The sequence below is a fragment of the Eutrigla gurnardus genome, assembly GCF_963514095.1.
Source record: "Eutrigla gurnardus genome assembly, chromosome: 7".
Taxonomy (NCBI): Eukaryota; Metazoa; Chordata; class Actinopteri; order Perciformes; family Triglidae; genus Eutrigla; species Eutrigla gurnardus.
Genome location: NC_139921.1, coordinates 26,929,446 through 26,950,163, shown reverse-complemented (window position 1 = coordinate 26,950,163; position 20,718 = coordinate 26,929,446). Strand labels below are relative to the sequence as shown.

Here is a 20,718-nt window from a genome sequence, read left to right as displayed (position 1 = left end):
TTTTAATGTATTGTATTGTCATTTTATTGGATTATGTGTTGAAAGGCGCAATACAAATAAAACGTAGATCAGTGATCATATATAAGTTGTGAAGAAAGTAAACATAAACATATCAACAGTGTAATTCTGTCATCAAATGAAATATGTATATATAAGTATAAAATCACCAGCATTTGTCAGATATATGTTCAGGAAAACAGCCACATCTTTCAAATTGTAACACAGGCATTGAGATAACCCCGATGTGGTTATTGATCGGTGTTGTAAGTTCCCTTATCTGAGCCACAAAACAGCACAATCTAAGAAAAGTCACAGGTCGTGTTTTTTCTTCTAACTTGTTTATTAAAAGATTTTTTTTTTTTTACATAGTGTTAAATACAATCTCTCAAGCGACCAGGGGTCTGAAAGCAGATGATGAGAAGAACAGACGTGAGACCACTTTGGAGTCGATATCCTTTCAGCAGAAGCACCGATACAATATATCACTCTATAATTACTTTAAAACTCAATGCAGCTGTCTGCTCTTAATCTTCAGTTGTAAAAAATAAAGAATAAATCAGAGGAAATGTCTTTAATTTATAGCATTTCTGTGCAAAACAGGGGGAGAGTCAGGACCCAGAGGCCATATTCCAGCAGCTCGTACCATCATTACATTGAAGGCCATAGAACAAACATATCTTAAACACCCAACTCTAAAATTCATGCCTTCTATCTTCCATCAGGATGACCATGGTGCATTTCTGGTGTGTAAGTCAGGAGAACAATCATGACCCACAGGTGCAGCAACGCCTGTTAAAAGAAGTTAAAATTTGTTTTTTGAGGTCATCAAGATGGAAAAATGGCAAACGATTTTTTCATATACTCACTATATACAGGATAACGAAAACTCTGGCCATCGGGTAGCGCCTCAGGAAGATACCCAGTCTGATGCTGAAATAACGACATTTCCCATTTAGCCACTGACAATCTCTCAATGGTGAGGACAAAAAAACAAAACAAAAACACACACTGTGCTTGCGTGAAATGTTACCTGAAGCGGTCAATGGTGCTGGCTGCCTTGCGTACTTTACCGTACACTCCTGGACTGTCCTGGTCACTGAAAAGAACGGGTGTGTTTCTTTGTCGTGCCACTGAAAACACACACAGAAAAAAAACATTAAGAGTAAAGGTCAAGCTAATGAACTGGAGAGTCTAATGAGACACTCAATTAAATTAATTTGCTGGAATGTTTCGTTGTTTTCACATCTATAGAAAGCAGACCAGGAAATAAAAAGTGACTCAAAGAGACAGCTGGGATGTGTCATGAAGTGCTTTGAGTGGTCGGAAGACTAGAAAAGCACTATATATATATATATATATATATATATATATATAAATGCAGGTCCATCTACTATTAGACGGTGGCTGGCATGCCCCCAGTTCTGAGAAACATAGTATGAGAGCAAAGCAGTGCACTGCTGTGGATGGGGGCAGCAGCAAAATGTATTTTAGCTGCATAAAAATAAAATAAAATAAATCAGTATACGCTATATTTAGAATATTTTTCAACTGGGGATGAACTGAATGAGAATCTTATCTACCAGAATGCTGTTTTTGTCAGTCTGGTGTCTTTGAAGGGAGCATAGATACTTTTCCTTTTCAGTTCTGTTGACAGCAACAGTGAACTAAATATAGCAAACACCAAAACAGATATTCTTTTTTTGTTTGGGACTTTTTTTAGGTGATGAAAATACATTTTGCTTTACTCTGCTGGTATTCCTATCCGTAACTCCAAACTGCGCGTGTGCCGACTATCATCTACTGTACATAACACACTGACCCCACCTGACTCTCTCATCAATCCCCTGTGTTTAAAATATGAAAGTCTTTGACTCTCATCTAAACGTCTCCTACCTGGTCCCTCCAGACCGCTCATGTTTATGGTCTGCCCTCCACTCTGTCCTCCTTGAGTGCTCTTCAGCTGCTGCTCCAGACGCTCCAGCTGAAAGACCAGGGAGCTTTTTTCTGTGCCCAGAGCCTCCAGCATCGTCTGCTTCTGGATCAGCGTCTCCGTCAGCTGGTGGAGGCGATTCTCCAGCTCCGTTTGGCTGCTGCTGCTGAGAGTCTTGTTGGTCAACTGGAAGAACATCATCGGTACACTTGGTCACATTGGTAGATTTACCGGAGGGCTCTGCATTTACATGATGATTATATGATGTATGATGATAAAGGGACTGACCTGGTTCCTGAGTTTTTGGATTTCATCCTCTCTGTCCTTGATTCTGTTCTGCAGAGTCGTTTTGGCTCGATGTTGCTCTTCTTCCAGGTACTGCAGCTCCTATTATTTAAGGGAAAAAAAACATCCCACACATTGAGAGTTTGATGTAAACATAATTAATGCAGTTTCATGTAAAATACCTCTGTGGCAGTTTATGATTTTCTATAGCTACCACAGAAATCATCACTCCCCCATACCTGTTTGTAGCGCTCAACCTCAGCTTCCACCTCGTGCTTAGCTCGGTTCTGGAAGGCCAGTTGCTCCTCGAACTGCAGCTGCTGCTCCCGCCACGTCTCCGCCTCCGTCAAGGCCTGATTCTCCAAATCCTGCCAGATAAAAAACATGTATTGAATTAAAAAAAAAACTTTGAATCAACAATTTTTTTACCCATATTTTCTGCCATTTGAGGCATCTCACCTGTATTTCTATGCGAAGTGTGTGCATTTGCCCCTGTAGTTTTTGGATGTCCTCCCTCTGCAGCTCCTTCTCGTGACGCAGGTCCTCCAGCTCCAGAGCCATGGCCCCGCTGCCGTCCAGGCTGTCCAGACCAGATCCCTCCTTCAGACTGCTGATCAGCTTTTCTTTGGACTTAAGAACATTTATAAGATAATCAACAGCAGTCTAAGGTTAGCAAACAAAACAACTGAAAATGATTGTCTGGGATGTTTTTTTAAAAACAGAATACTGTCTCACTTGTAGGATGCGTGAAGCTTTGTGCTTGTAGTCTTGTAACTCCTGTTTAGCAGTCTCAGCTGCAGCTTTGGCACTTTTCAGTTGCAGTTGGAGGTCGTCGACCCTGAGCTTCTCCTCTGGAACTCGCCGCTCTGCTGCAGTCACCACCTCCGCCAGGATCTGCCTCTCAGCCTCCACTTTGGACAGCCGGCCAGCATACTCACTCTACAGAGAATTAAGACACCTAATGAATGTCGTGTGTTCAGTCTAGATGTAACTGTGACACATAAAGGAAGATGAGAGGCGTCATGTGCACCTGCATCTGTCGGTAGTTGTCCTGTTCCCTCCTGAGGGCCATGTCAGCCTCTCGCAGCCTCTCCTGTATCGTTTCCAGAGCTTGGGACTGCATGCTGCTCCCTTCTGTGTGGTCTTGCATAATTCTAAAAAAAAAAAAAAAAAACAGACATGGAAAATAATATCTTAACCAATTCATAAAAAGATGAATGTGTTCTCCTTTTCAAAATGTTGGTTATGAAAGTACACCTTGACCGTTCGTTCTGTGCCTCTTCTAACGCAGCACTGCGGGACATCAGCATCTGATCAGCTTCGTCAAGTCGGATTTTTAGAACTGCAAGTTGACCGTCTTTGGCAGAGAGGGCTTCCGTTAGGTCGTCGACCTTCGACCGATGTTCCCGTAACATCCGGTCAGTCTGAGACTGCTCAGAGTTCCATCTGTCCGCACGCAGACGAGCCTGGTTCAACTCTACAGAAGTGGAAAACCGCTGAGTCATGCCGAAGTGACGGGTGCAGAAATGTAGCTCATCATTGTTCCGGTCTCTTACCGTCTTGTAAGGCTTTTGCCCTCTGGATGACTGAAGCCATCTCCTGGTTGAGGGACACCACCTCACTGCGCAACAGCTGGTTCTCCAGACGCAGACTGGACAGGATGTGGCTCTGTGGCTCCTCTGTTGGGCGGGGAGGAGGAGGAGGATCCTGCCTGCTAGACTCTTGAGGAACAGTCAAGCCTGAGTCTGAACTGTCAGGTGTGTCTATGGTGGATGGAACACACAGATATATCATTCAAATATAACTGCCTGAATTTAGGTAAATAAACGATGTACAGCTATCTAGAAGTGGACGATTATAAATAGAACTAATAACTCTGTTTTATAAAAATCTCATGTGTTATACAACAAATTCAATATAATGACCGATATCAAACACATACATTAATATTTTATTCTATCTTGGTATTTCTAAATCCTTTATGAATAAGGAAACCTGACACTTTCTCCAACAGTGACTGAAGATGACAACTGTAACTACTCAATATGCAGGGTATTAATCGTACCTTGGCCTTGTTCTTTAGCAGAGCTTTCCTCTGATGTTTTAAAGCTGTGAGCAGACAGTGAGCTCATGCTCGAGGCCCTGGACACACCGCGGGTCGAAGGGGGCGTCGACGGGGCCGAGGGGATGGCTTGAGGAGCGGCGGGAGGAGGAGGTGATGGGTTTTGGGCCTCAGGAACTGAAACTCCCACCATCACAGGTTCTCTTCTTGAATCCTTCCTATTGCTGACTGGGGGGTCTGAGCTGTTCAGGAAATCAAAGAGCATGTCATCGTCCACACCCTGCTCGCTCTTTTTGGGCCGCACAAAGCCAGATGAGCTCTTGGCAGAGTTGGGGGCACCGGTCCGAGAACCAGCAGGACCACTGCCGGTCAGCAAGGTAGCACTGGATCTCTTGATGTTGGCAGCTGCTGCAGAGACGACACGGTGTGTCGCATCTGCATGGGTCTTGTATCCTGCAGTGTCGTATTCGGGTTTGACAGCTGATTCTTCTCCATAGGATGAGGAAAAGGAGGAGGATCTTTCTTGGTTGATGGTCAGGGCAGTGGCAGCTCCCTGGTCCACTTTGTTCAGGAAGTCTTCAGCTTTCCCAGCCAAGTCAGCAAACCAAGACATTTTGTATCCTGATGGCAGAAACATAGCAGCACAATTCGAGAATGAAAATGGGCCTTTTCAAAACAGGTTCCAATATGCTTGGATTTGAGTTTGAACATATTAAACAAGCATCAACACATCTGCCCTCCGAAAGGGATAAATAAACAGGAGAGAGTTTTAAAAGTGTGAAATAAGGGTTCCACAAACTCAGAAAAGCTATTTTCTTTCCCTTTAACAGTATAACTAAGGGGTGTGATGGGCTACGGGTAAAAGAAATGACCAGAAGCAATTCAACGAGAAGGATAAATCCAGACCGAGGAATTGAAGGAATACCCCTGACACTTGTGCAACACCCTTAACCACAACAAGGACCTGCTCAGTGGCCCAGAGATCAGCCTGTGGTTGTACTAGACAGCTCCTGTGTGAGTGTGATTATCGTTTTCTGGATAAATATATATTTATAATATATAGGTGCATTCATACCAGATACTGCATCAGCTGAGCAGCATTATAATCCATGGTTGTAGTGCAGTTATCTCTTTAAACATCCTAGTGAAGGCTCATTCCCTGCAGAGTTAGCATGCTAACTCAATTACCAACAGAGGAGGAGTTAGCTAGCTAGTTATTATGACAACATCCCGTTGTTTCTGGTGCAAATACGTGACTACAGCGCATTTAACACAGGAGGTTATCGTCAGCTGGGATTGCATTATCACAAAGTAAACACGGGTCAGATTCAGGCTAAACTCCATCACCGCTGAAGCTAACAGGCTAGCTGGCTACTAACAAGGATAAGCCTCTGACGTACCGTTTTGAAACGACGTCCAAATGTTCAAGATGTCTCAGGTGGCCGAGCTACCGCCGGGCTTCAACCGGTGAACATGAAGGAGAAACGCCGTTTGGATAAACGCGGACAAATGTCATCATCCGTCAAAGAGGATTTTAGTGAGTTCTCAATACGTGGAGCACGGAAGCGCATCCGGGAAGGACCCCACAACAGAGCGACTACAGAGAAGCCTGATCAAAATCAACCAATGAGCGTCATTACCCACTTCCTGCATGATTGTATAGGCATGAGAACATAAATGTGAGCAATGGTAAACAAAGTTGATATTTAGTATTTTCAAAACATTGACCTACGTGTCATCTTAACATAAACTAGCCATTAAATAGAATTAACTGTAGTGGAATTAATTTGTGTAAAATAGTTTACCTACTTCTATTTAAAAATAAATCACACAACAGCTTCTTCACTGATAATGTAAATGTCTCCATGCATCCAACAGTTGATGAATGTGAAAACCATATGTAGTGTAATAACAGATGATATGCTTACTGTAGTTAGGCACAGTTAACTTTAATTTGAATAACAGAAAAATGGCACATTTAAACAGAAACATACACAAAAATGTACTCAACAACAATAGTTACATGAAATTAGGTCATTTCTTTAATTAAATTCCATGATTACATCTTAAAAAAGATTAAATAAAAACCTCCTTCAGGATTAGAAAAGAAACAAACGGACACATACATTATGAAACAGTGCCTCTTTATTTTTTCCGCACTCCAAAATGCATATTTACAGGGCATGCCACATCAATACAGGAACTGACTATGACACAATTGATAACACATAGAATCTGCTCTGGGAGTTACGGGCAGCGGAGTTATCCCATAAACAACCAACAAAGAGAGAACAGAAATGTAGCAACACTTTTATAACCAGGCCAGTCATAGAAAAGGGTTCCTCTTAAATTGGGTCGTTTCAAAGACTTAAAAAGTGATAAATGTCCAGAACTTTTCACATTTTTCATAGAGGGCTGGGTCGAGTCGAAGATGGTGATGGTGGACTGCCGAAAAAAAAAAAAAAAAAAAACACGAGGCTTTTAAAATTCAGGATGGAAGGGCAGGGCAGATGATCACAACAATAATTAATTGTTGTTGAGGATGAGCTGGTCAAATCCGCTAGATATCCAGTCCGCTGATTTCAAAATACCTCAACAATGTAAGTCTTCTAAGATAGTGTCCTTGTTAAAGGTAATAATCCACAAGCGCTGTGTCCTTTCAGAGAAAAAAAAAATCAGAAAAATTGGAGTGGGCGTCGGAAGATCCAAAAGAGGAGGGGAGGAGGGGGAGAGAAGTTAAATACATAAAAAACACAACTCAATATACAAGTTTGTGTGTGATAATGCAAAAATAACGACACAACAAATATCTCAACAAGTTTCTTCTTCTGAGAGAGATCCTTTGAGAAAAATGTTGCCTTTGCTCATCAGTATTTCCTCTGTATTCAGATAAAGTCTACTGTATCAACATTCAAACACACTTCCTCCACGACACACACACACACACACACACACACACACACACACACACACACACACACACACACACACACACACACACACACACACACACACACACACACACACACACACACACACACACACACACACACACACACACACACACACACACACACACACACACACACACACACTCTCCCTTTCGCACGGCCAAGTACACGTGCAATGTGGTTACTGACTGATGGACGACCACATCAGATCAGCCCCCTCCTCTTCTTGTAGTCTTCCAGGTTGAGGGACCGCCGCGGAGCCCCGTCCTTCACCGGCAGTGCGTTGGAGCTCACGGACAAAGACTTCGCCTCTGTCGAACACAGGAGCGATATCAATAAGTCTCCTTTCTAAAGTGCCGTGGTTGAAATTAACAATATACATCCAGGCTGAGCAAGTAAAACATTGTTTTCATATCTCACCTGCATTGGGAACCTGAAGGTCAATCTTTACGTCAAAATCATGAACTTTAAACAAGTCCTCTGAGAGGTCAGTGTTGGGCTTGGGGTCTTTGTCTTTTGAGTTTAATTGACCCTATAACATAAAAAAAAGGAGGAGAGGCAAGACACATGGATACAAGCGTTATTGTTCATCATGCATAGAAGCACATAATCCTCCAAAAACATATCCCTGATAACATTCCGCAGCCGCAGCATCAGCACAGAAATGGTGCGATAAGCATGCAGCTTCCCATTGACATTGGAACAGGACAATCATCTGCATCCCAACATCTTTATGTGAAAGTCAAAGTGTCTGCTCACCAGTTTGTTCTTGTCAGGAGCGTCTGTTGCTGACCCAGAGCCGTACTTCTGGTTCAGGTGGGCGAGAATAGCTGCGTGGACCGACGGGTCTCTGGCCTGCACAAGCAGAAATCAACAGGTTGATCATTAATAAACTTAAGAAGATTCAGCTGTGTTTATTACTTTACACATAAACAGGAAAATGCTACATGAACTAATGAGAGGAATCTTACATTAGACACCATGGTGGGTTTGCACTGTCTTCGTGTGAAAGGGTCCATTTGTTGGTTTTTGGCATTTTGTCCTTCAGCCTGTGAGGAAAGAAAAAAGCAAATAACACGTGGATTATTTTAACAGCAATACAGCGTGGACCACTGACTGATCTGCAACGATCAAAACTGCAGTACACAAAGTTATGGGGTCATTCAGGGGCTTATCTTACTACAGTATGCAACACACAGCCCCGTCTGTGAATGCATGACTGAACACCGTCACACTGGAGGGCTGCCACGTTTGGGAAACATCTGAAGCGATTTCAAGAACTTGGCGGGCGGTAAATGTCCCATTAAACACCACCGTGTGAAAGGAACCGTCCGTTCCAGTCCTCCAATCACAATGTTGTTGCTGTGTGAGCTTTGGGTACTTCAACCCTTCACGCAAACACACTACAGGATGTGAGCAGGATGAAACATGGATGTTTCAAACAAGCCTGTTTCCCAGAACAGTTTCCATTTAAATTACAAAAGCAACAATACGTACAATAATCAATATTTCTGTTGCAAGTGATTAAATTGCTGCACATTTTTCATTGTAACAATGTTCATATTTAAAATGGCCTAAATGTAAAAATGGTTACACGAAGGTGAACACTTACCACAAGAGCTTTCTCCGATTCAATGATGTTCCAGCTTCTGTTCCTCTGGTTGATGTAGCTAGATGATAAATAATGATGACAAACAAAAGGGGCATTTTGTTAAGAACTGTGTAGCTACAAATATGAAAAAAAAAACATTCTTAGTTAGTTAGTAGTACAACGATGTATTTGTAACTTGCATACCTGATGGCAGAGATGCTCTTGGTCCTTTGTCTGTCAAGCGCCTCGGCCCTCTCCTCGAGCTCGTTCAACTGATCCTGGATCACTTTCACTTTTTCACCCTCTCCGCTCTCTTCTGCCATGGCCTTCGAACAAAATGAGGATAAAAGTGAGCAAGTAAGATCACAGATTTCAGGTGACAGGCGCCATCAGCAAAAACACACAAAAAGAAACAGTCATTTCCGTTACCTTATCTTTGAATAACTGCGTTTTCTTCATGGCATAATTCGCTGGCGCTTTTCGGAATCTGTCCTTCTCTTTAACGATCTGCAAAGACAAAACATGTTTTTGTTCCACTGGATGAAACACGAGCCCAGAGAAAAGCAGTTAAGCGCCACAGCAGCAGACTTACGTCCTCTATGTCTTTGTCATTGAACTTATAGTTGACAGCTTCTTTGATGGACTGCTCCTTTTTGGTGATTTCGTCGAGGGTCGGGACTTGCATTCCGGCAACGATCATCTGGAAAACAGACATTCATCAAAACCCAAAACTTGAATGTCACAGCCGGAACAGGCGGCTCCTTGTGTGTGAAGAAATTCAAGATCCCACTTAAACGGATGTTACGGATGACTTGTCACACTTACCGCCTCTTTCCACTTCATGAACTCGCTTTCCATAAACTCCTGATTCGATACGAACTCAAGCCTGAACACCCGCGTGTCGCCGCCATGCCTGAGGAGGAGATCGTATCAAAAAGGTCACATTTTTGGTAATCAGTGATGATAATGGAGGAGAAGGTTACCCACTCTAATATGTTCGGCCATATTTGCATACACACCTTAATTGTAATCCCTTGTTTGTTCGTGTTGAACCGAGCTGGTAAACCTTCGCCGTCTCTACCACGTCTACAATCTCAGCCACCTTTCAACCACAAATTTCACAAAATCAGACTCTATTTCATCAAATCTATTTCTAAAGAGCGTCACAATCAACATTAGACAAGAGGAAACAGAGGAAATGCTCCACAGAGCCCAAACTTACCCTATAGACTGGTTTACTGCTACTGTTCCCGATCCCTATCCTCACAAAGCAGCCGGTCACCGTCTTAGCAAAGAAGGGCATGTGACACCAGCGCTCCAGCTTGTGTCTGGACAGACGGACCCTGTTGAGCTCATCTGGTAGAGAAACGGGCTGCGACTTCGGTGGAGTCTCTTCTTTTCTGTTAGGAGAGCGCAGTCGAGACGTTACTCGAAAATTAAGAGAAAACCGCAGTCTGGTTTTGCTTCAAACAGTAGGAGGAGAAACTTACTCGTCATCGTCATAAGACGACGAGCGGGAACTCCGGTCACTTTTGACTGATGACTTGTCGTCGTCTTCCTCCTCCTCCTCTTCATCGTCGGAGTAGACCTCGCTCGTCTTCAGGGGCTGCCGTTTGGCCAGCAGTTCCGCTGCTCATCAAAGAGATGAAACATCAGCTTTGGGAGACAAGAATCACGTCACAAAAGAAATTAAAAAAATTAAATAAAATCACACCGACCTGTTTTGTTTTTCTTCTTCTCGCGTTCAGCTTTGAGCTCCTCCATGGCCTGAGACTTTTTGTCAAGTTTTTCATCCCGTTTGGATCGTCTCTCCTTGTTGTGAGACATAACCTGGAGAGGGATGCATATCACAATCAGATAAAAAAAAAAATCTTTGTGCATTAGTCTAACTTTAATGTTAATTCACTGAGCTCCAATTTTGTTTTAAATGGACTCACCACTTGTGTGTCTTGAACCTGAGATAGCTTCCTCTTTTCTGACTCTTCCTCCTGCTTCTTCTTCTTCTCCTCTTTCTCCTTCTTCTTTGCCGTCTTCAGCTTCTTCTTGATTTCAAAACTGTCAAAACGAACATCGTCTTGAATAAACGCACTCGCTGTGCAATGTTAAAATGCCAGACTTTGTCCATGGCATGAATGTTTTCTTCTTCTACATTTTTTTATATATATATATATATATATATAAATTGCAAGCACGTTGATCAATTAGGACAATTTGAGAAAAAGCAGATCCAGTGCTCTTAAATAAATCGAACATTCTTCCACACTCACCGTCTCTTTAGCACCTCTCTCTTCTCGATTCTGTTGAACAGCTCTTGTTCTCTCTCCTTCTCCGTCATCTGCTCCAGCCGAGTTCGGTCCTCGGCGTCTCCCATCAAGTCGTCGTCATAACCGTCCCTGAACACCTCGTCCTCGGAGGAGTCCGAGTCGGAGCTGGAGGACGAGCTGTTGCTCTCCGAATCAGACACCTCGCCTGATAAAGAGCGATTCATCAGCACAGACGGCAATCAATGAGCTGAGTTCTTATTCAGAGTACAGAGCAAATTCTGCTAATTTAAGACCAACACAACGTTTTTTGCAAGTCCGTGTGTATTACGTATTTTTATATTCTAGAAAAGTATGCTTCAAAAATCATGTGAACAGCGTTTCCCACGGTTGGTTGAAGGCTCTTAATATGATGAGCGGTGATGGAAAAAAGCCACACACATCTCGGTTAAATATCAATATAAATGGCAATAGTAGCTTTTTTCAACATGACGGATATTAATTTAAATGTTAATCTCACAAATTAAAAAAAACCCGTCAGAGCTACTTATATTTTACAGTTTGATGACTTTGTTAAAGTGAATGAAAGCAATGAAAGACGCAGACTATTTTTCTTGCCAATCACATACAAACATATCACCACCTTCCACTGGATTTTGACCAGATTTCCACAACATCTTCCACAAGATGCGTTCAGGTTTTCCAGAACCATGTGGACCCGGTGTACAACAAGACGATGTACCACAAATAAACAAACGACAGCTTAGATGTAACAGTGTGTGCCAGGTCAGATAAAAGGGATGAGTAAGTGAGTCACCTAATCCCAGCAGGTCATGACACCTTGGTGATATGTGTAATCTGCAGTTCAGAATATGTCTTGCCACTCTGCTTTGCACTTTAAATAAGATGCCGTTGACATGAGGAGGCGCGTCCTCACCTCTTCTCATACATGGTTACTGAAACATCTGATTTTTCATGCAGAAATTAAAATGTGAAGACATACCCTCCTCCGGTGCAGAGCTCTCAGCTGAGCTGTCTCCATCTGAGCTGCCGGATGCCGTCGCTTTATTAACCTTCTTCTTCGTTGCGTTCTTCTTCTCAGACCCTTTCCCTTGCTTAACCTTCTTTTTGCCTTTGGTGCCACCCACAGTCCACTAGACAAAAGGGTGAGCGTTCAGTTTCACTTATCAAATAGCTGTAACTACCCAAGAATTTGTAGTTACAGAAGAAAAACTGAAACATGACATCACTTAGAATGAACACTATCGCTGCCGTACCTCATCATCGCTATCGGACGTCTCGGAGTCGGTGGAAGCTGCAGGTTTGCTAACCGGCTCTTCCTGATCACCCGAATCAACCCTCTTCCTCTTTGCTAAGGACAGGAGCTCCTGTAAATGAGAACACGGTGATGTGATTGGGACAGAGAGCCCAGTTAAATCAAATCACACAAAGTGGGAAAACGGGAAAATGCCTCCTGCAAGCGAATTCTTGCTCGTACAATGTGTCATAGAGGACACATTGAGATACAATTTCAAGCCACGTTCAGAGATGAGACGGGAATGGACGCTGATTATATTCAAGGTCTAGTCACCCTTGTAACGTGCATATAGCAGGAGAAAACTACCAAGTACTGTTGATTTTCCAGGACAAGGGTTTTGAAGCTCACTGACTAGCTGAGTGGGAGGAAGCAAATGTATATTTTTCTTTCGCAATGGTCACAACATATGTGCAGAGAGGCAAAACCCCATCGCAAACGCTCATTGTCACAATCACATTCTGACAGCAGAAGTGAGCAGCAATTATTGATTTTTTTGCAGAACTTTGTTTCAAGATACTAGTTCTCTTAACGGGACCTGAACACATCTGAGCAAGATCATACACTAATGCAAAAAGCCAAATAACAAAATCCTAAAAAATGCATGTGCTTAATGATTCAATTCCTTTCTCTGCTGTAGGTTTGTGGAAGGAGACCGATTCAGATCACACACACACAACGGGATGTTGATAGTGGCATAGAAAAATCCCTGCCTTTATGTCATATTAAATACAAAATATATACATATTCTAATGACTTTCATGCAAGTTTGCAATCTTAAAAGGCACTCTGTATCAGAATCAATACTGGGTGAAACAATGTTTTCAACACTGAAATAATTTGCTCTGCATTGGTCGCTCCTCCAGAGCACCGACCAGGCCTTACACATGATTTGTGCAACCAAGGAAACAGGATTTGCTGAACTTCTCTCAAACTCTGGTCGTGTTTTCCCACCACCTGTGTCTGGTAGTTGGACTGTCAGGTCGTGAACGTGGGGGTGTTTAATGGTGAGCACAGTCAAATGAAGCGGGAGTCTCGTACAGCTCTTTAAAAAAAAACTGGAGCACTCCTGTTCATGTCAGCTCGCCAGAGCTTGTTTGACAACAACACCGAAATAGACCTTCAGCTCTGCGCCCATGACGTCATGCGGCAGATAATATTCTTGTAGCTCCACTCCGACTCCGTACGTTTTGTGCAAACGTCCCGGGCTCGGTCAGTCTGAAAGCTTACACACAAACACTCCTAACGGCGTGACCGTAGTCGAGCTGCTTACTACTCGAAACCAGAATATATATACACATTTAAAAAAAATGGCCAATGGCGCGGCATTTTTGGAAGGAGGGTGATTGCTCGTGTTCGGATGCATCTCCTGGAGTGTAACCTTAACGTTAGCGTAACTTAGCTGGCTGATGCTAAGACAATGTTTTCGTACAACCGCCACACTGTCCGCGGCCGTGAGTGCCCCACGGAATCACAGGGCTCAAAGCCAAACATGTATTCGTCTCCGGGAATTGTGTGTTTATTGAGAAAGAAAGCAAGGGCTGTTAAATAAAATAGGCCCACTCTCAGCTTGCTCAAGCGAGGCAAACCACAGCGCAGCCAGCTAGCCTACGTTAGCTCCAAATCCAACTGCTGCCAACTTAGCCAATTAACTTAGCAAAAACGGGAGGAAAAAAAACGCGCACCTACCTGATCTAAATTATCGTCGCTAGCACTGTCCTCGGAGTCAGAGTCGATCACGACCCGACCTTTCCGCTTCTTTACATTCACCATGATTAGCTGCGCGGCTAACCTGCTAGCTACCTCTGTGTCGTCTAAATGTTTGCAGCTAGCCGTCGCTGCTAGTGCCAAGCTAGTTGGCTCTGCAGTCAGTCACACAAAGGCAGCACTGAGCATGCGCGCTACTATTGATACCATAAGTAGCGGTTGCGTTTTATAGCTCTGTCGGTGGAATAAAAATCATATGTGTGATTGGACTTATCATGTCACTTTATTGATGCGATTCAAACAAAGAAAAAACGTTGGGCCGCGATGCGAACATTTACGGTAAGCCGAGAACGGAACTACATACTGACGGTGAGTGTCAGTCAGGACACAATTCTTTGGTGCACTACTTTTACCTTCAAGGTCCTACTATAAATCAACCGTTTCATGTTGTAGTTAAATCTGTTGTCCCGTTGAGTTTAGACACATTTCTCACATTTCAGCACACGTTTATGAACGTTTTATATCCATAACTGTGATTTTAAATACGTGACTTAATGGTTTTAGTCAAAACTAAAACAAGAACCGGAGTCGTTGAAAAATCCATCCGGCACCTTTTGGTACAACATGATCACAGTAAGTACAGACAGATTCTGCTTAACGTGGTATTCACTATCACATTATTCTTCTTCGGGGTAAGAAAATCCGTTGAAACGTTAGCTACGTATTTAAATATAGTCTTAAACACGCACATAACCAACGGCTGTGTCATTCATTTAGTCAATAGAGGTGTCAACGTTATATTTATTCCGTGTGTGAATTTTACAATGGATAAAGTAACACAATTGCAACAGATAGTGTCATCGGTTTGATTCAGTATATATATATATATATATATATATATATATATATATATATATTTTTTTTTATTTAGCACCAGTGGGGAAACTGGTTTACACCATAAAGGAAATCAGATTCAAGTGAATAGACAGGTGAAGTCATATATAGGCTAATAAAACTATATGCCAAGAGAGAAAAGTAGAATTGAGCAGTTACTACAAGTCCAAATTTAATTGATCCACCTGTGAAGAGGACAAATAAATAGTTTCAGCAATAGTCTGATATGTGCCAAATAAAATGGTCAATAATGTACATTTAAGATACCTAACCGTGATAATCAATTACCCTTGTATTACTCCATTGTAATCTTCTTCCCTGTGTGATGTATCCCAGCAGTGAACCGTCCACATCACCACTGAAATGTCTCTGCCTAAGATCACACGTCTCCCCTCGGTGAGGCTGCTGAGCTCCATCCATCACCTCCACCAGCAGCAGCTGCTGCTGCCCTCCGTCGCTCCTCTCACTGTGCCCAGAAGATCTGTGAGTCAGGGCGAATACAGGCGGCCCGGACAGCCCAAAGAAGACAAGTTCCCGTGGCAGCCAATTAACTTCGGCTTCCTGAAGGGTTTCGAGGGGATACAGAAGCATTTCAAACTGCTGAAGGAGGAGTTTTCCGAGCGCTGGGTCGGTCCGGAAGGCAAGCCGGTCCTCGAGCACATGTTGGAACAGAACCGAGTCGTATGGGAGTTCAGAGGTCCAGAGAGCCTGGAGCAGTGGACGGTCTCCTCAGATCAGGAGATCGGAGGCCGGAGTCAAGTTGATTTGAAGCTGGGCAAAAACACTAACACCTGCTTTCTGTCCGGGACTCTGAGCTCTACTCCTCCGAGGGACGGAGAAACACGCTACAGCGGCTACTGCACCATGCGCTCACACAAACCTCTGGTTAGTAAGAATACGCCAACTTTCAGCCCCATAAATACACAAATATAGGCTTCAGTATTTCCCCACTGGAATATTATTCTTGACCAATACGGAGAAGTATTCGAAAACTGGGTTTGGAAAATAAAATGAACAGTAACTGTAGCTTGGAAGTAGCAGAAAGAGCCAGGAAATATTTCAATATTTATCATAATTTCAAATATTGTAAATATTGTTTTGGATTAATGTTGAAAAACTATGAAGCAGTTACTAAAATTAAAGTAATCTGAATAAAAATAAGACAATTTAACAGTTATTTGGATGTTTATCAATAAATTTGGAACTTTTATGTAACATGAGCAATTTGGCAGAAAGCCAAAAATCAGTTTACTTAATTCCCAATACTGACTAGTTCCTCCTTTATGGTTTATTGGAATTAATATGTATTGGTATAAAAACCTACCAATCAGGACATTTTAAACCATTCTCATAATCCCAGTGGCAGTTAGAGGATTAATCACGCTGCTCTAGACTGGCACTTAACCCCCAAACCTTCTCTCTCTCCCAGGCTTCATTCGATAGAAAAAAGCACTTCGATTGGTCCAGTTTCAACACCTTGCACTTGCGAGTTCGCGGCGATGGCCGTCCATGGATGATCAACATCGCCACGGAAACATACTTCTCTCACCAGAAAGATGACATATACAATTATTTCCTGTACACCAGGGGAGGACCCTACTGGCAAGATGTCAAGGTGGGGCAAAGACTAAAACCCTCCACGGTTGCCACATTTGAGGAATAGCTGCTTACTATTTGGTGGACTTCTTTTTGTCCAATATGAATTGAAAGCAGTCCCGACACTCACACGTTACCCATTTACAGATCCCTTTCTCCAAGTTCTTCCTCACACATCGAGGGAGGATACAAGACGACCAGCACCCCCTCTGGCTGGACAAGGTAGAGCAGAGGAAAAGTCACACACAACAGCACATACATCAATGAAGCCATAACTATTCCATCATTGCCTAAAGATATTTTATTTCACATGTAACATTCTTATACACTTTCTCATGCCATGGGCCCTGATAAGCTTACATGTTCTATATTTTACTATACAGATCAACACCATTGGATTTACCTTGGCGGATAAAGCAGACGGCCCGTTCCAGCTGGAGATCGACTTTATTGGCGTCTGCAAAGATCACGCACACACCGAGGAGTTCGCTTACGAGGCGTACAAGAGGAATCCTGAAATCTGAGAGCGGCGGCTACGACACTGCAGATGAACCGTTATTGAAATGGGGACTGCCAATAAGTGGACAATCAATTACATCCTATCCATCATTCCTGGTAAAAAAAAAAGACTGCATATTTGAATTCTAGCTCATTAATGTGACTGTGTCACATGTAATTGTGAGGTTCTTAAGAGAAAAAAAAAGGCAAACGTGACCAATTCAGGACTTGTCAGGAATAAAACACCAATCTTAACTTAACAATACATGTTTTCTCCATCTCTTTATCACGTTCAGGTAAACAGGTGAAAACAAAGCACAACGTATGAACAACAAAACGACCGGTTCAAAATGCAGCAAAACACGATACTGATTCTCTCTCCATTAAAATGCATAAAAAGCATCGCTCAGCGCTGTAAGGTTTCTAAAACTATGCTACGAGTCAAATCTAATAAAACGCTGCACAGTAGGTTGGATAGAAGCAGAAAACAGGAACCCAACAACAGTAGGCTTAAAGACACTGCAGAAATGAAAGCAGCAGCTGCCAAAGACTTAATATTTACAGTAGAAAAACAGGCTGTACAACATGTCTACAAACAAGCACCAGATTTTTTACATCATGACGAGGCCCCTTCTGGCCCCGAGCAGATTCTCCTTCTTCTGCTTCCGGTCTTCCAGGTGTTTCACTCTCCTGTCGCCCCTAAAATAACAGAAACATCCATAAGAGACGGATTCCTGATGGTGAAATAACCGACGTCGGACATCGTGTGCTTTAAATTTAAACATACCTCGTCTGGACTTGGTGCTGTTTGTAATTTTTCTGATGCGAGTTTGAGATCAATGACTTGTTTCCTGTCTCGTTTTCTTTGGCATCTGCAAACGGCTTCAGTTTACCTGTTAAAAAATATATTTTTTTTATATTAAATATATACTACTGATGTTATATTTCAGGGAAGCAGAGAAATTAAACCGTGGGTTTTGTACCTGTGTGAGGCTTGTAGCCGAGGGGACGCGACAGACTCGCCTTGAGATCAAAGTTGGTCTTCTTTTGTGTTGCGGGCGTTGTTGAAGTGCTCGTGTTGCCGGTGAAAAGGAATGCGCCTTTGGAATTAACATTGAAAAACGGAAATCAGCGACTCTCCACATATCCGTAGGCAAATGTATCTTTCCGAGGACTAAAAAGGCGAAAGGTACCTGGAGTTTTTGTGGCAGAGAACGTGGAAGTCTTGACCGTTTTGGGCTTCCCTCCGTCGGCGGCCTGTTTTTGTGGCGTGCTCGAGGCCACGCAGAGCGACATGCGGGCCGGCGTCTTCACCAAGGACCTTTTATTCTCATTGTCAAACGTGGCTTCTGAGAACCTGCAAACACGACATGCCTGTTAAAGTTTCACATTGAACGCTACATATGCAGTCACACCCTTGAAAGTTTACATGTTTAACGATATTGAATCAAAAAGGAGGATTAGTGTTGATTAGAAAAAGCATCCTGTTGTGTCAAAGTGTAAAGGGGTGAAAGTTAAGGCTGCGTTTCAAGTACAGATGGATATAGTGGGCTGGAAGAGTGGACAGTATTTGGCTTTTGATCAGTTTTCTGTCCCAGCAAAGGGCTGAAGAAGTGACGTACCGAACGTTGATCCTGCGAGTGGAAAGGACAGACGGTCTGAACGGAGCAGCTTCCTTCCCAGCAGGTTTATTTGGCGGAGCTTTACTGGCCGAGAGCATCGTGCGTCTGTCCTCAGCGGGCTTCTTAATCACCGGGACGGGACTCAACAAGGAAGCACGACCCCGGCTTGCCCTCTGTAGAACACATGCACACAGGCCATCACCATCGCTGCACTCTGGAAGTACTCGACATCCTGCAACCGGTGGCGACACTTACCGCTTGAGTTTTACCATCAGCTTGCTGCAGTTTGGTTTTGTCCGACAGTTTCTTAAAAAATTAAATAAAATGGAATGTAAATTTAAAAAAACTAACATCAAGTTCACTTACAGATACACCATATTACATCGAAGCATTTGAGTACCTTCAGTTCTTTGACTGAAGTTCTGAAAGTCTCCACCTGCTTGTTCTTTCGCTGGACATACGAGTCGATTGACTCCATCTTGTCAAAATGTGCTGCATGGAGTTTTTTAAAGTCTACAAACGAGACAAAAAAACAACTGTTATGTGGTCACTGAATCTTTGGAGAAAAAAAACCCCAAAAAACCAAAACAAAGGACTTACTTGGAGTGACAGGCTTCAACAGAAGCTTGTTCTTCTGCTGGAGTCTTCCTTGTAAACGGGGGATTTTACCAGCTCTGGCAACTTTGGGTTCTTTGTCTGGACACATAAAAGGATTACAGCGTGATCACAATGACAACAGCAGAAACACATTAGGGGAGGAACGTGCCATTCAAAGCGAAATGAAGTAATAGATTCACATTTGTACTACTGACCTGCATCATCATGCACAGGTGCTTCATCAATGTCAGGCTGCTGCTCATCCTTAAAGTCAGGCTGCTGCTCATCAGCCGTGGTCTGTGGCTCCTCAGTTTTGTCAGAATCCTTGGCACGGGACACTTTCCTCTTCTTGCCACCGCAGGGAGGACGAGATGCAGCCACTTCACTGTCACCCTGAAAAGAAACGACAGTTCTCTAATCCTCCTGAATGCAAATCATACATTTCACACATGCATTTGGTATCAACTTTGCACATTATATTACCAATGAAGAGTGGAAGTTATTGTCACATGTGTGCGTTACGGTGCGTTAATACCTCTGGAGCGTCTGGATGCGGCTGGGCATCACACTCGGGCACCGCTGCGGGATCAGAGATCTTCCTCTTGGTTCCTTTGCCCCGACGTGTGTTCACAAACACAGCGGGGCTCGCAACGTCTTCCACGCGAGACGCTTCTTCATCTTGCTGAGCGGTTTCACCTTCTTCAACAATGGCATCCTGTAAAAACACCACAATACATGGTGTGTTCACGTCAGATTTTAAAAAAGGGCGGAAAAAAAGACGATTTATGTTTTAATGTTGGTATCATCGGCCAGTATTAAATTACCTGAACTCCCTCCCCCACCTCCTTGACTTGTTGATAATGCTGCTTGATCGCTTTGAGGAGTTTATCCGCCTGTTTGTGGACAATAACATGTTAGCGAGTAGATTTCTCACACAGATTCAAACAGCAACCGTTAGCGCAGCGTGAACACAGCATTTCAGCTCCATTACCTTCATGTTGGCTTTGAGCCCGAGTCCCTTGGCGACGCTCCTCAACTCGCCATATTTCATGGAGTCCAAATCCATGTCGGCGTGATCGTTTATTCCGTTTTGCGAGAAGAAATCAGCAAATACACACACACGTTTACTTTCTTCGCGCACCGAGAGCTGTGTGAGTCTGTCTGACCGTTAAAACGCCTCCGATTCAAAACACAGAAGCCGGAGCCGTTTGATTGGTTCCCGTGTTACCGGAAGTGCCTTCGCAGCCAACCACAGCGAAGATACTTTTTTTTCTATACATTGTCGTTTAAAAGTTAAATTTGAGCAATTCATTTACTTTTCACTTGGTTTTAAAACGCTTAATATTAATTTTTTTTAAATCACTATTTAGGAATACGATTATTATTTTATTTTTTTACAACGTACGTTA

General features: G+C 43.0%; 4 protein-coding genes across 6 annotated transcripts; 1 reads left to right on the top strand and 3 right to left on the bottom strand.

Annotated features, from left to right (window-relative positions):
• Positions 1 to 346: 346 nt before the first annotated feature.
• On the bottom strand, positions 347 to 5,847 carry golga5 (golgin A5). The gene is made up of 13 exons (XM_084013780.1): positions 5,678 to 5,847; positions 4,281 to 4,898; positions 3,772 to 3,978; positions 3,473 to 3,692; positions 3,246 to 3,369; positions 2,951 to 3,154; positions 2,675 to 2,845; positions 2,455 to 2,583; positions 2,219 to 2,317; positions 1,894 to 2,116; positions 1,031 to 1,130; positions 867 to 930; positions 347 to 789 (listed from the first exon to the last, which is right to left on the bottom strand). The coding sequence occupies exons 2-13, from the start codon at positions 4,888 to 4,890 to the stop codon at positions 709 to 711; spliced, it is 2,232 nt and encodes a 743-aa protein (XP_083869906.1). The 5' UTR covers positions 4,891 to 4,898; positions 5,678 to 5,847; the 3' UTR covers positions 347 to 708.
• Positions 5,848 to 6,404: 557 nt separating this feature from the next.
• rtf1 (RTF1 homolog, Paf1/RNA polymerase II complex component) lies at positions 6,405 to 14,306 on the bottom strand. Its single transcript, XM_084013194.1, is given in 19 exon segments — positions 6,405 to 7,539; positions 7,649 to 7,760; positions 7,988 to 8,083; positions 8,200 to 8,277; positions 8,841 to 8,898; positions 9,024 to 9,145; positions 9,249 to 9,326; positions 9,412 to 9,519; positions 9,645 to 9,732; positions 9,839 to 9,921; positions 10,042 to 10,219; positions 10,310 to 10,448; positions 10,538 to 10,649; positions 10,757 to 10,874; positions 11,087 to 11,288; positions 12,084 to 12,234; positions 12,358 to 12,468; positions 14,085 to 14,267; positions 14,271 to 14,306. Coding segments are annotated over 19 exon segments (2,145 nt in total). The 5' UTR covers positions 14,292 to 14,306; the 3' UTR covers positions 6,405 to 7,432.
• A 14-nt stretch (positions 14,307 to 14,320) lies between these two features.
• ndufaf1 (NADH:ubiquinone oxidoreductase complex assembly factor 1) lies at positions 14,321 to 17,664 on the top strand. Of its 3 annotated transcripts, none has more exons than XM_084013198.1 (5): positions 14,321 to 14,441; positions 15,333 to 15,881; positions 16,426 to 16,611; positions 16,740 to 16,814; positions 16,976 to 17,664. In XM_084013198.1, the coding sequence occupies exons 2-5, from the start codon at positions 15,360 to 15,362 to the stop codon at positions 17,114 to 17,116; spliced, it is 924 nt and encodes a 307-aa protein (XP_083869324.1). In that variant the 5' UTR covers positions 14,321 to 14,441; positions 15,333 to 15,359; the 3' UTR covers positions 17,117 to 17,664. The 3 variants fall into 3 exon arrangements, with proteins under 3 accessions (XP_083869324.1, XP_083869323.1, XP_083869322.1); XM_084013197.1 differs by lacking the exon at positions 14,321 to 14,441 and adding an exon at positions 14,500 to 14,735 and having other exon boundaries at positions 15,336 to 15,881; XM_084013196.1 differs by lacking the exon at positions 14,321 to 14,441 and adding an exon at positions 14,500 to 14,735.
• On the bottom strand, positions 17,347 to 20,478 carry nusap1 (nucleolar and spindle associated protein 1). The gene is made up of 12 exons (XM_084013195.1): positions 20,301 to 20,478; positions 20,134 to 20,202; positions 19,845 to 20,024; positions 19,525 to 19,702; positions 19,313 to 19,408; positions 19,113 to 19,225; positions 18,968 to 19,018; positions 18,713 to 18,885; positions 18,284 to 18,447; positions 18,074 to 18,190; positions 17,878 to 17,983; positions 17,347 to 17,789 (listed from the first exon to the last, which is right to left on the bottom strand). Exons 1-12 carry the CDS (start codon positions 20,373 to 20,375, stop codon positions 17,702 to 17,704), a joined length of 1,410 nt encoding a protein of 469 aa, XP_083869321.1. The 5' UTR covers positions 20,376 to 20,478; the 3' UTR covers positions 17,347 to 17,701.
• Between the last annotated feature and the right edge of the window lie 240 nt (positions 20,479 to 20,718).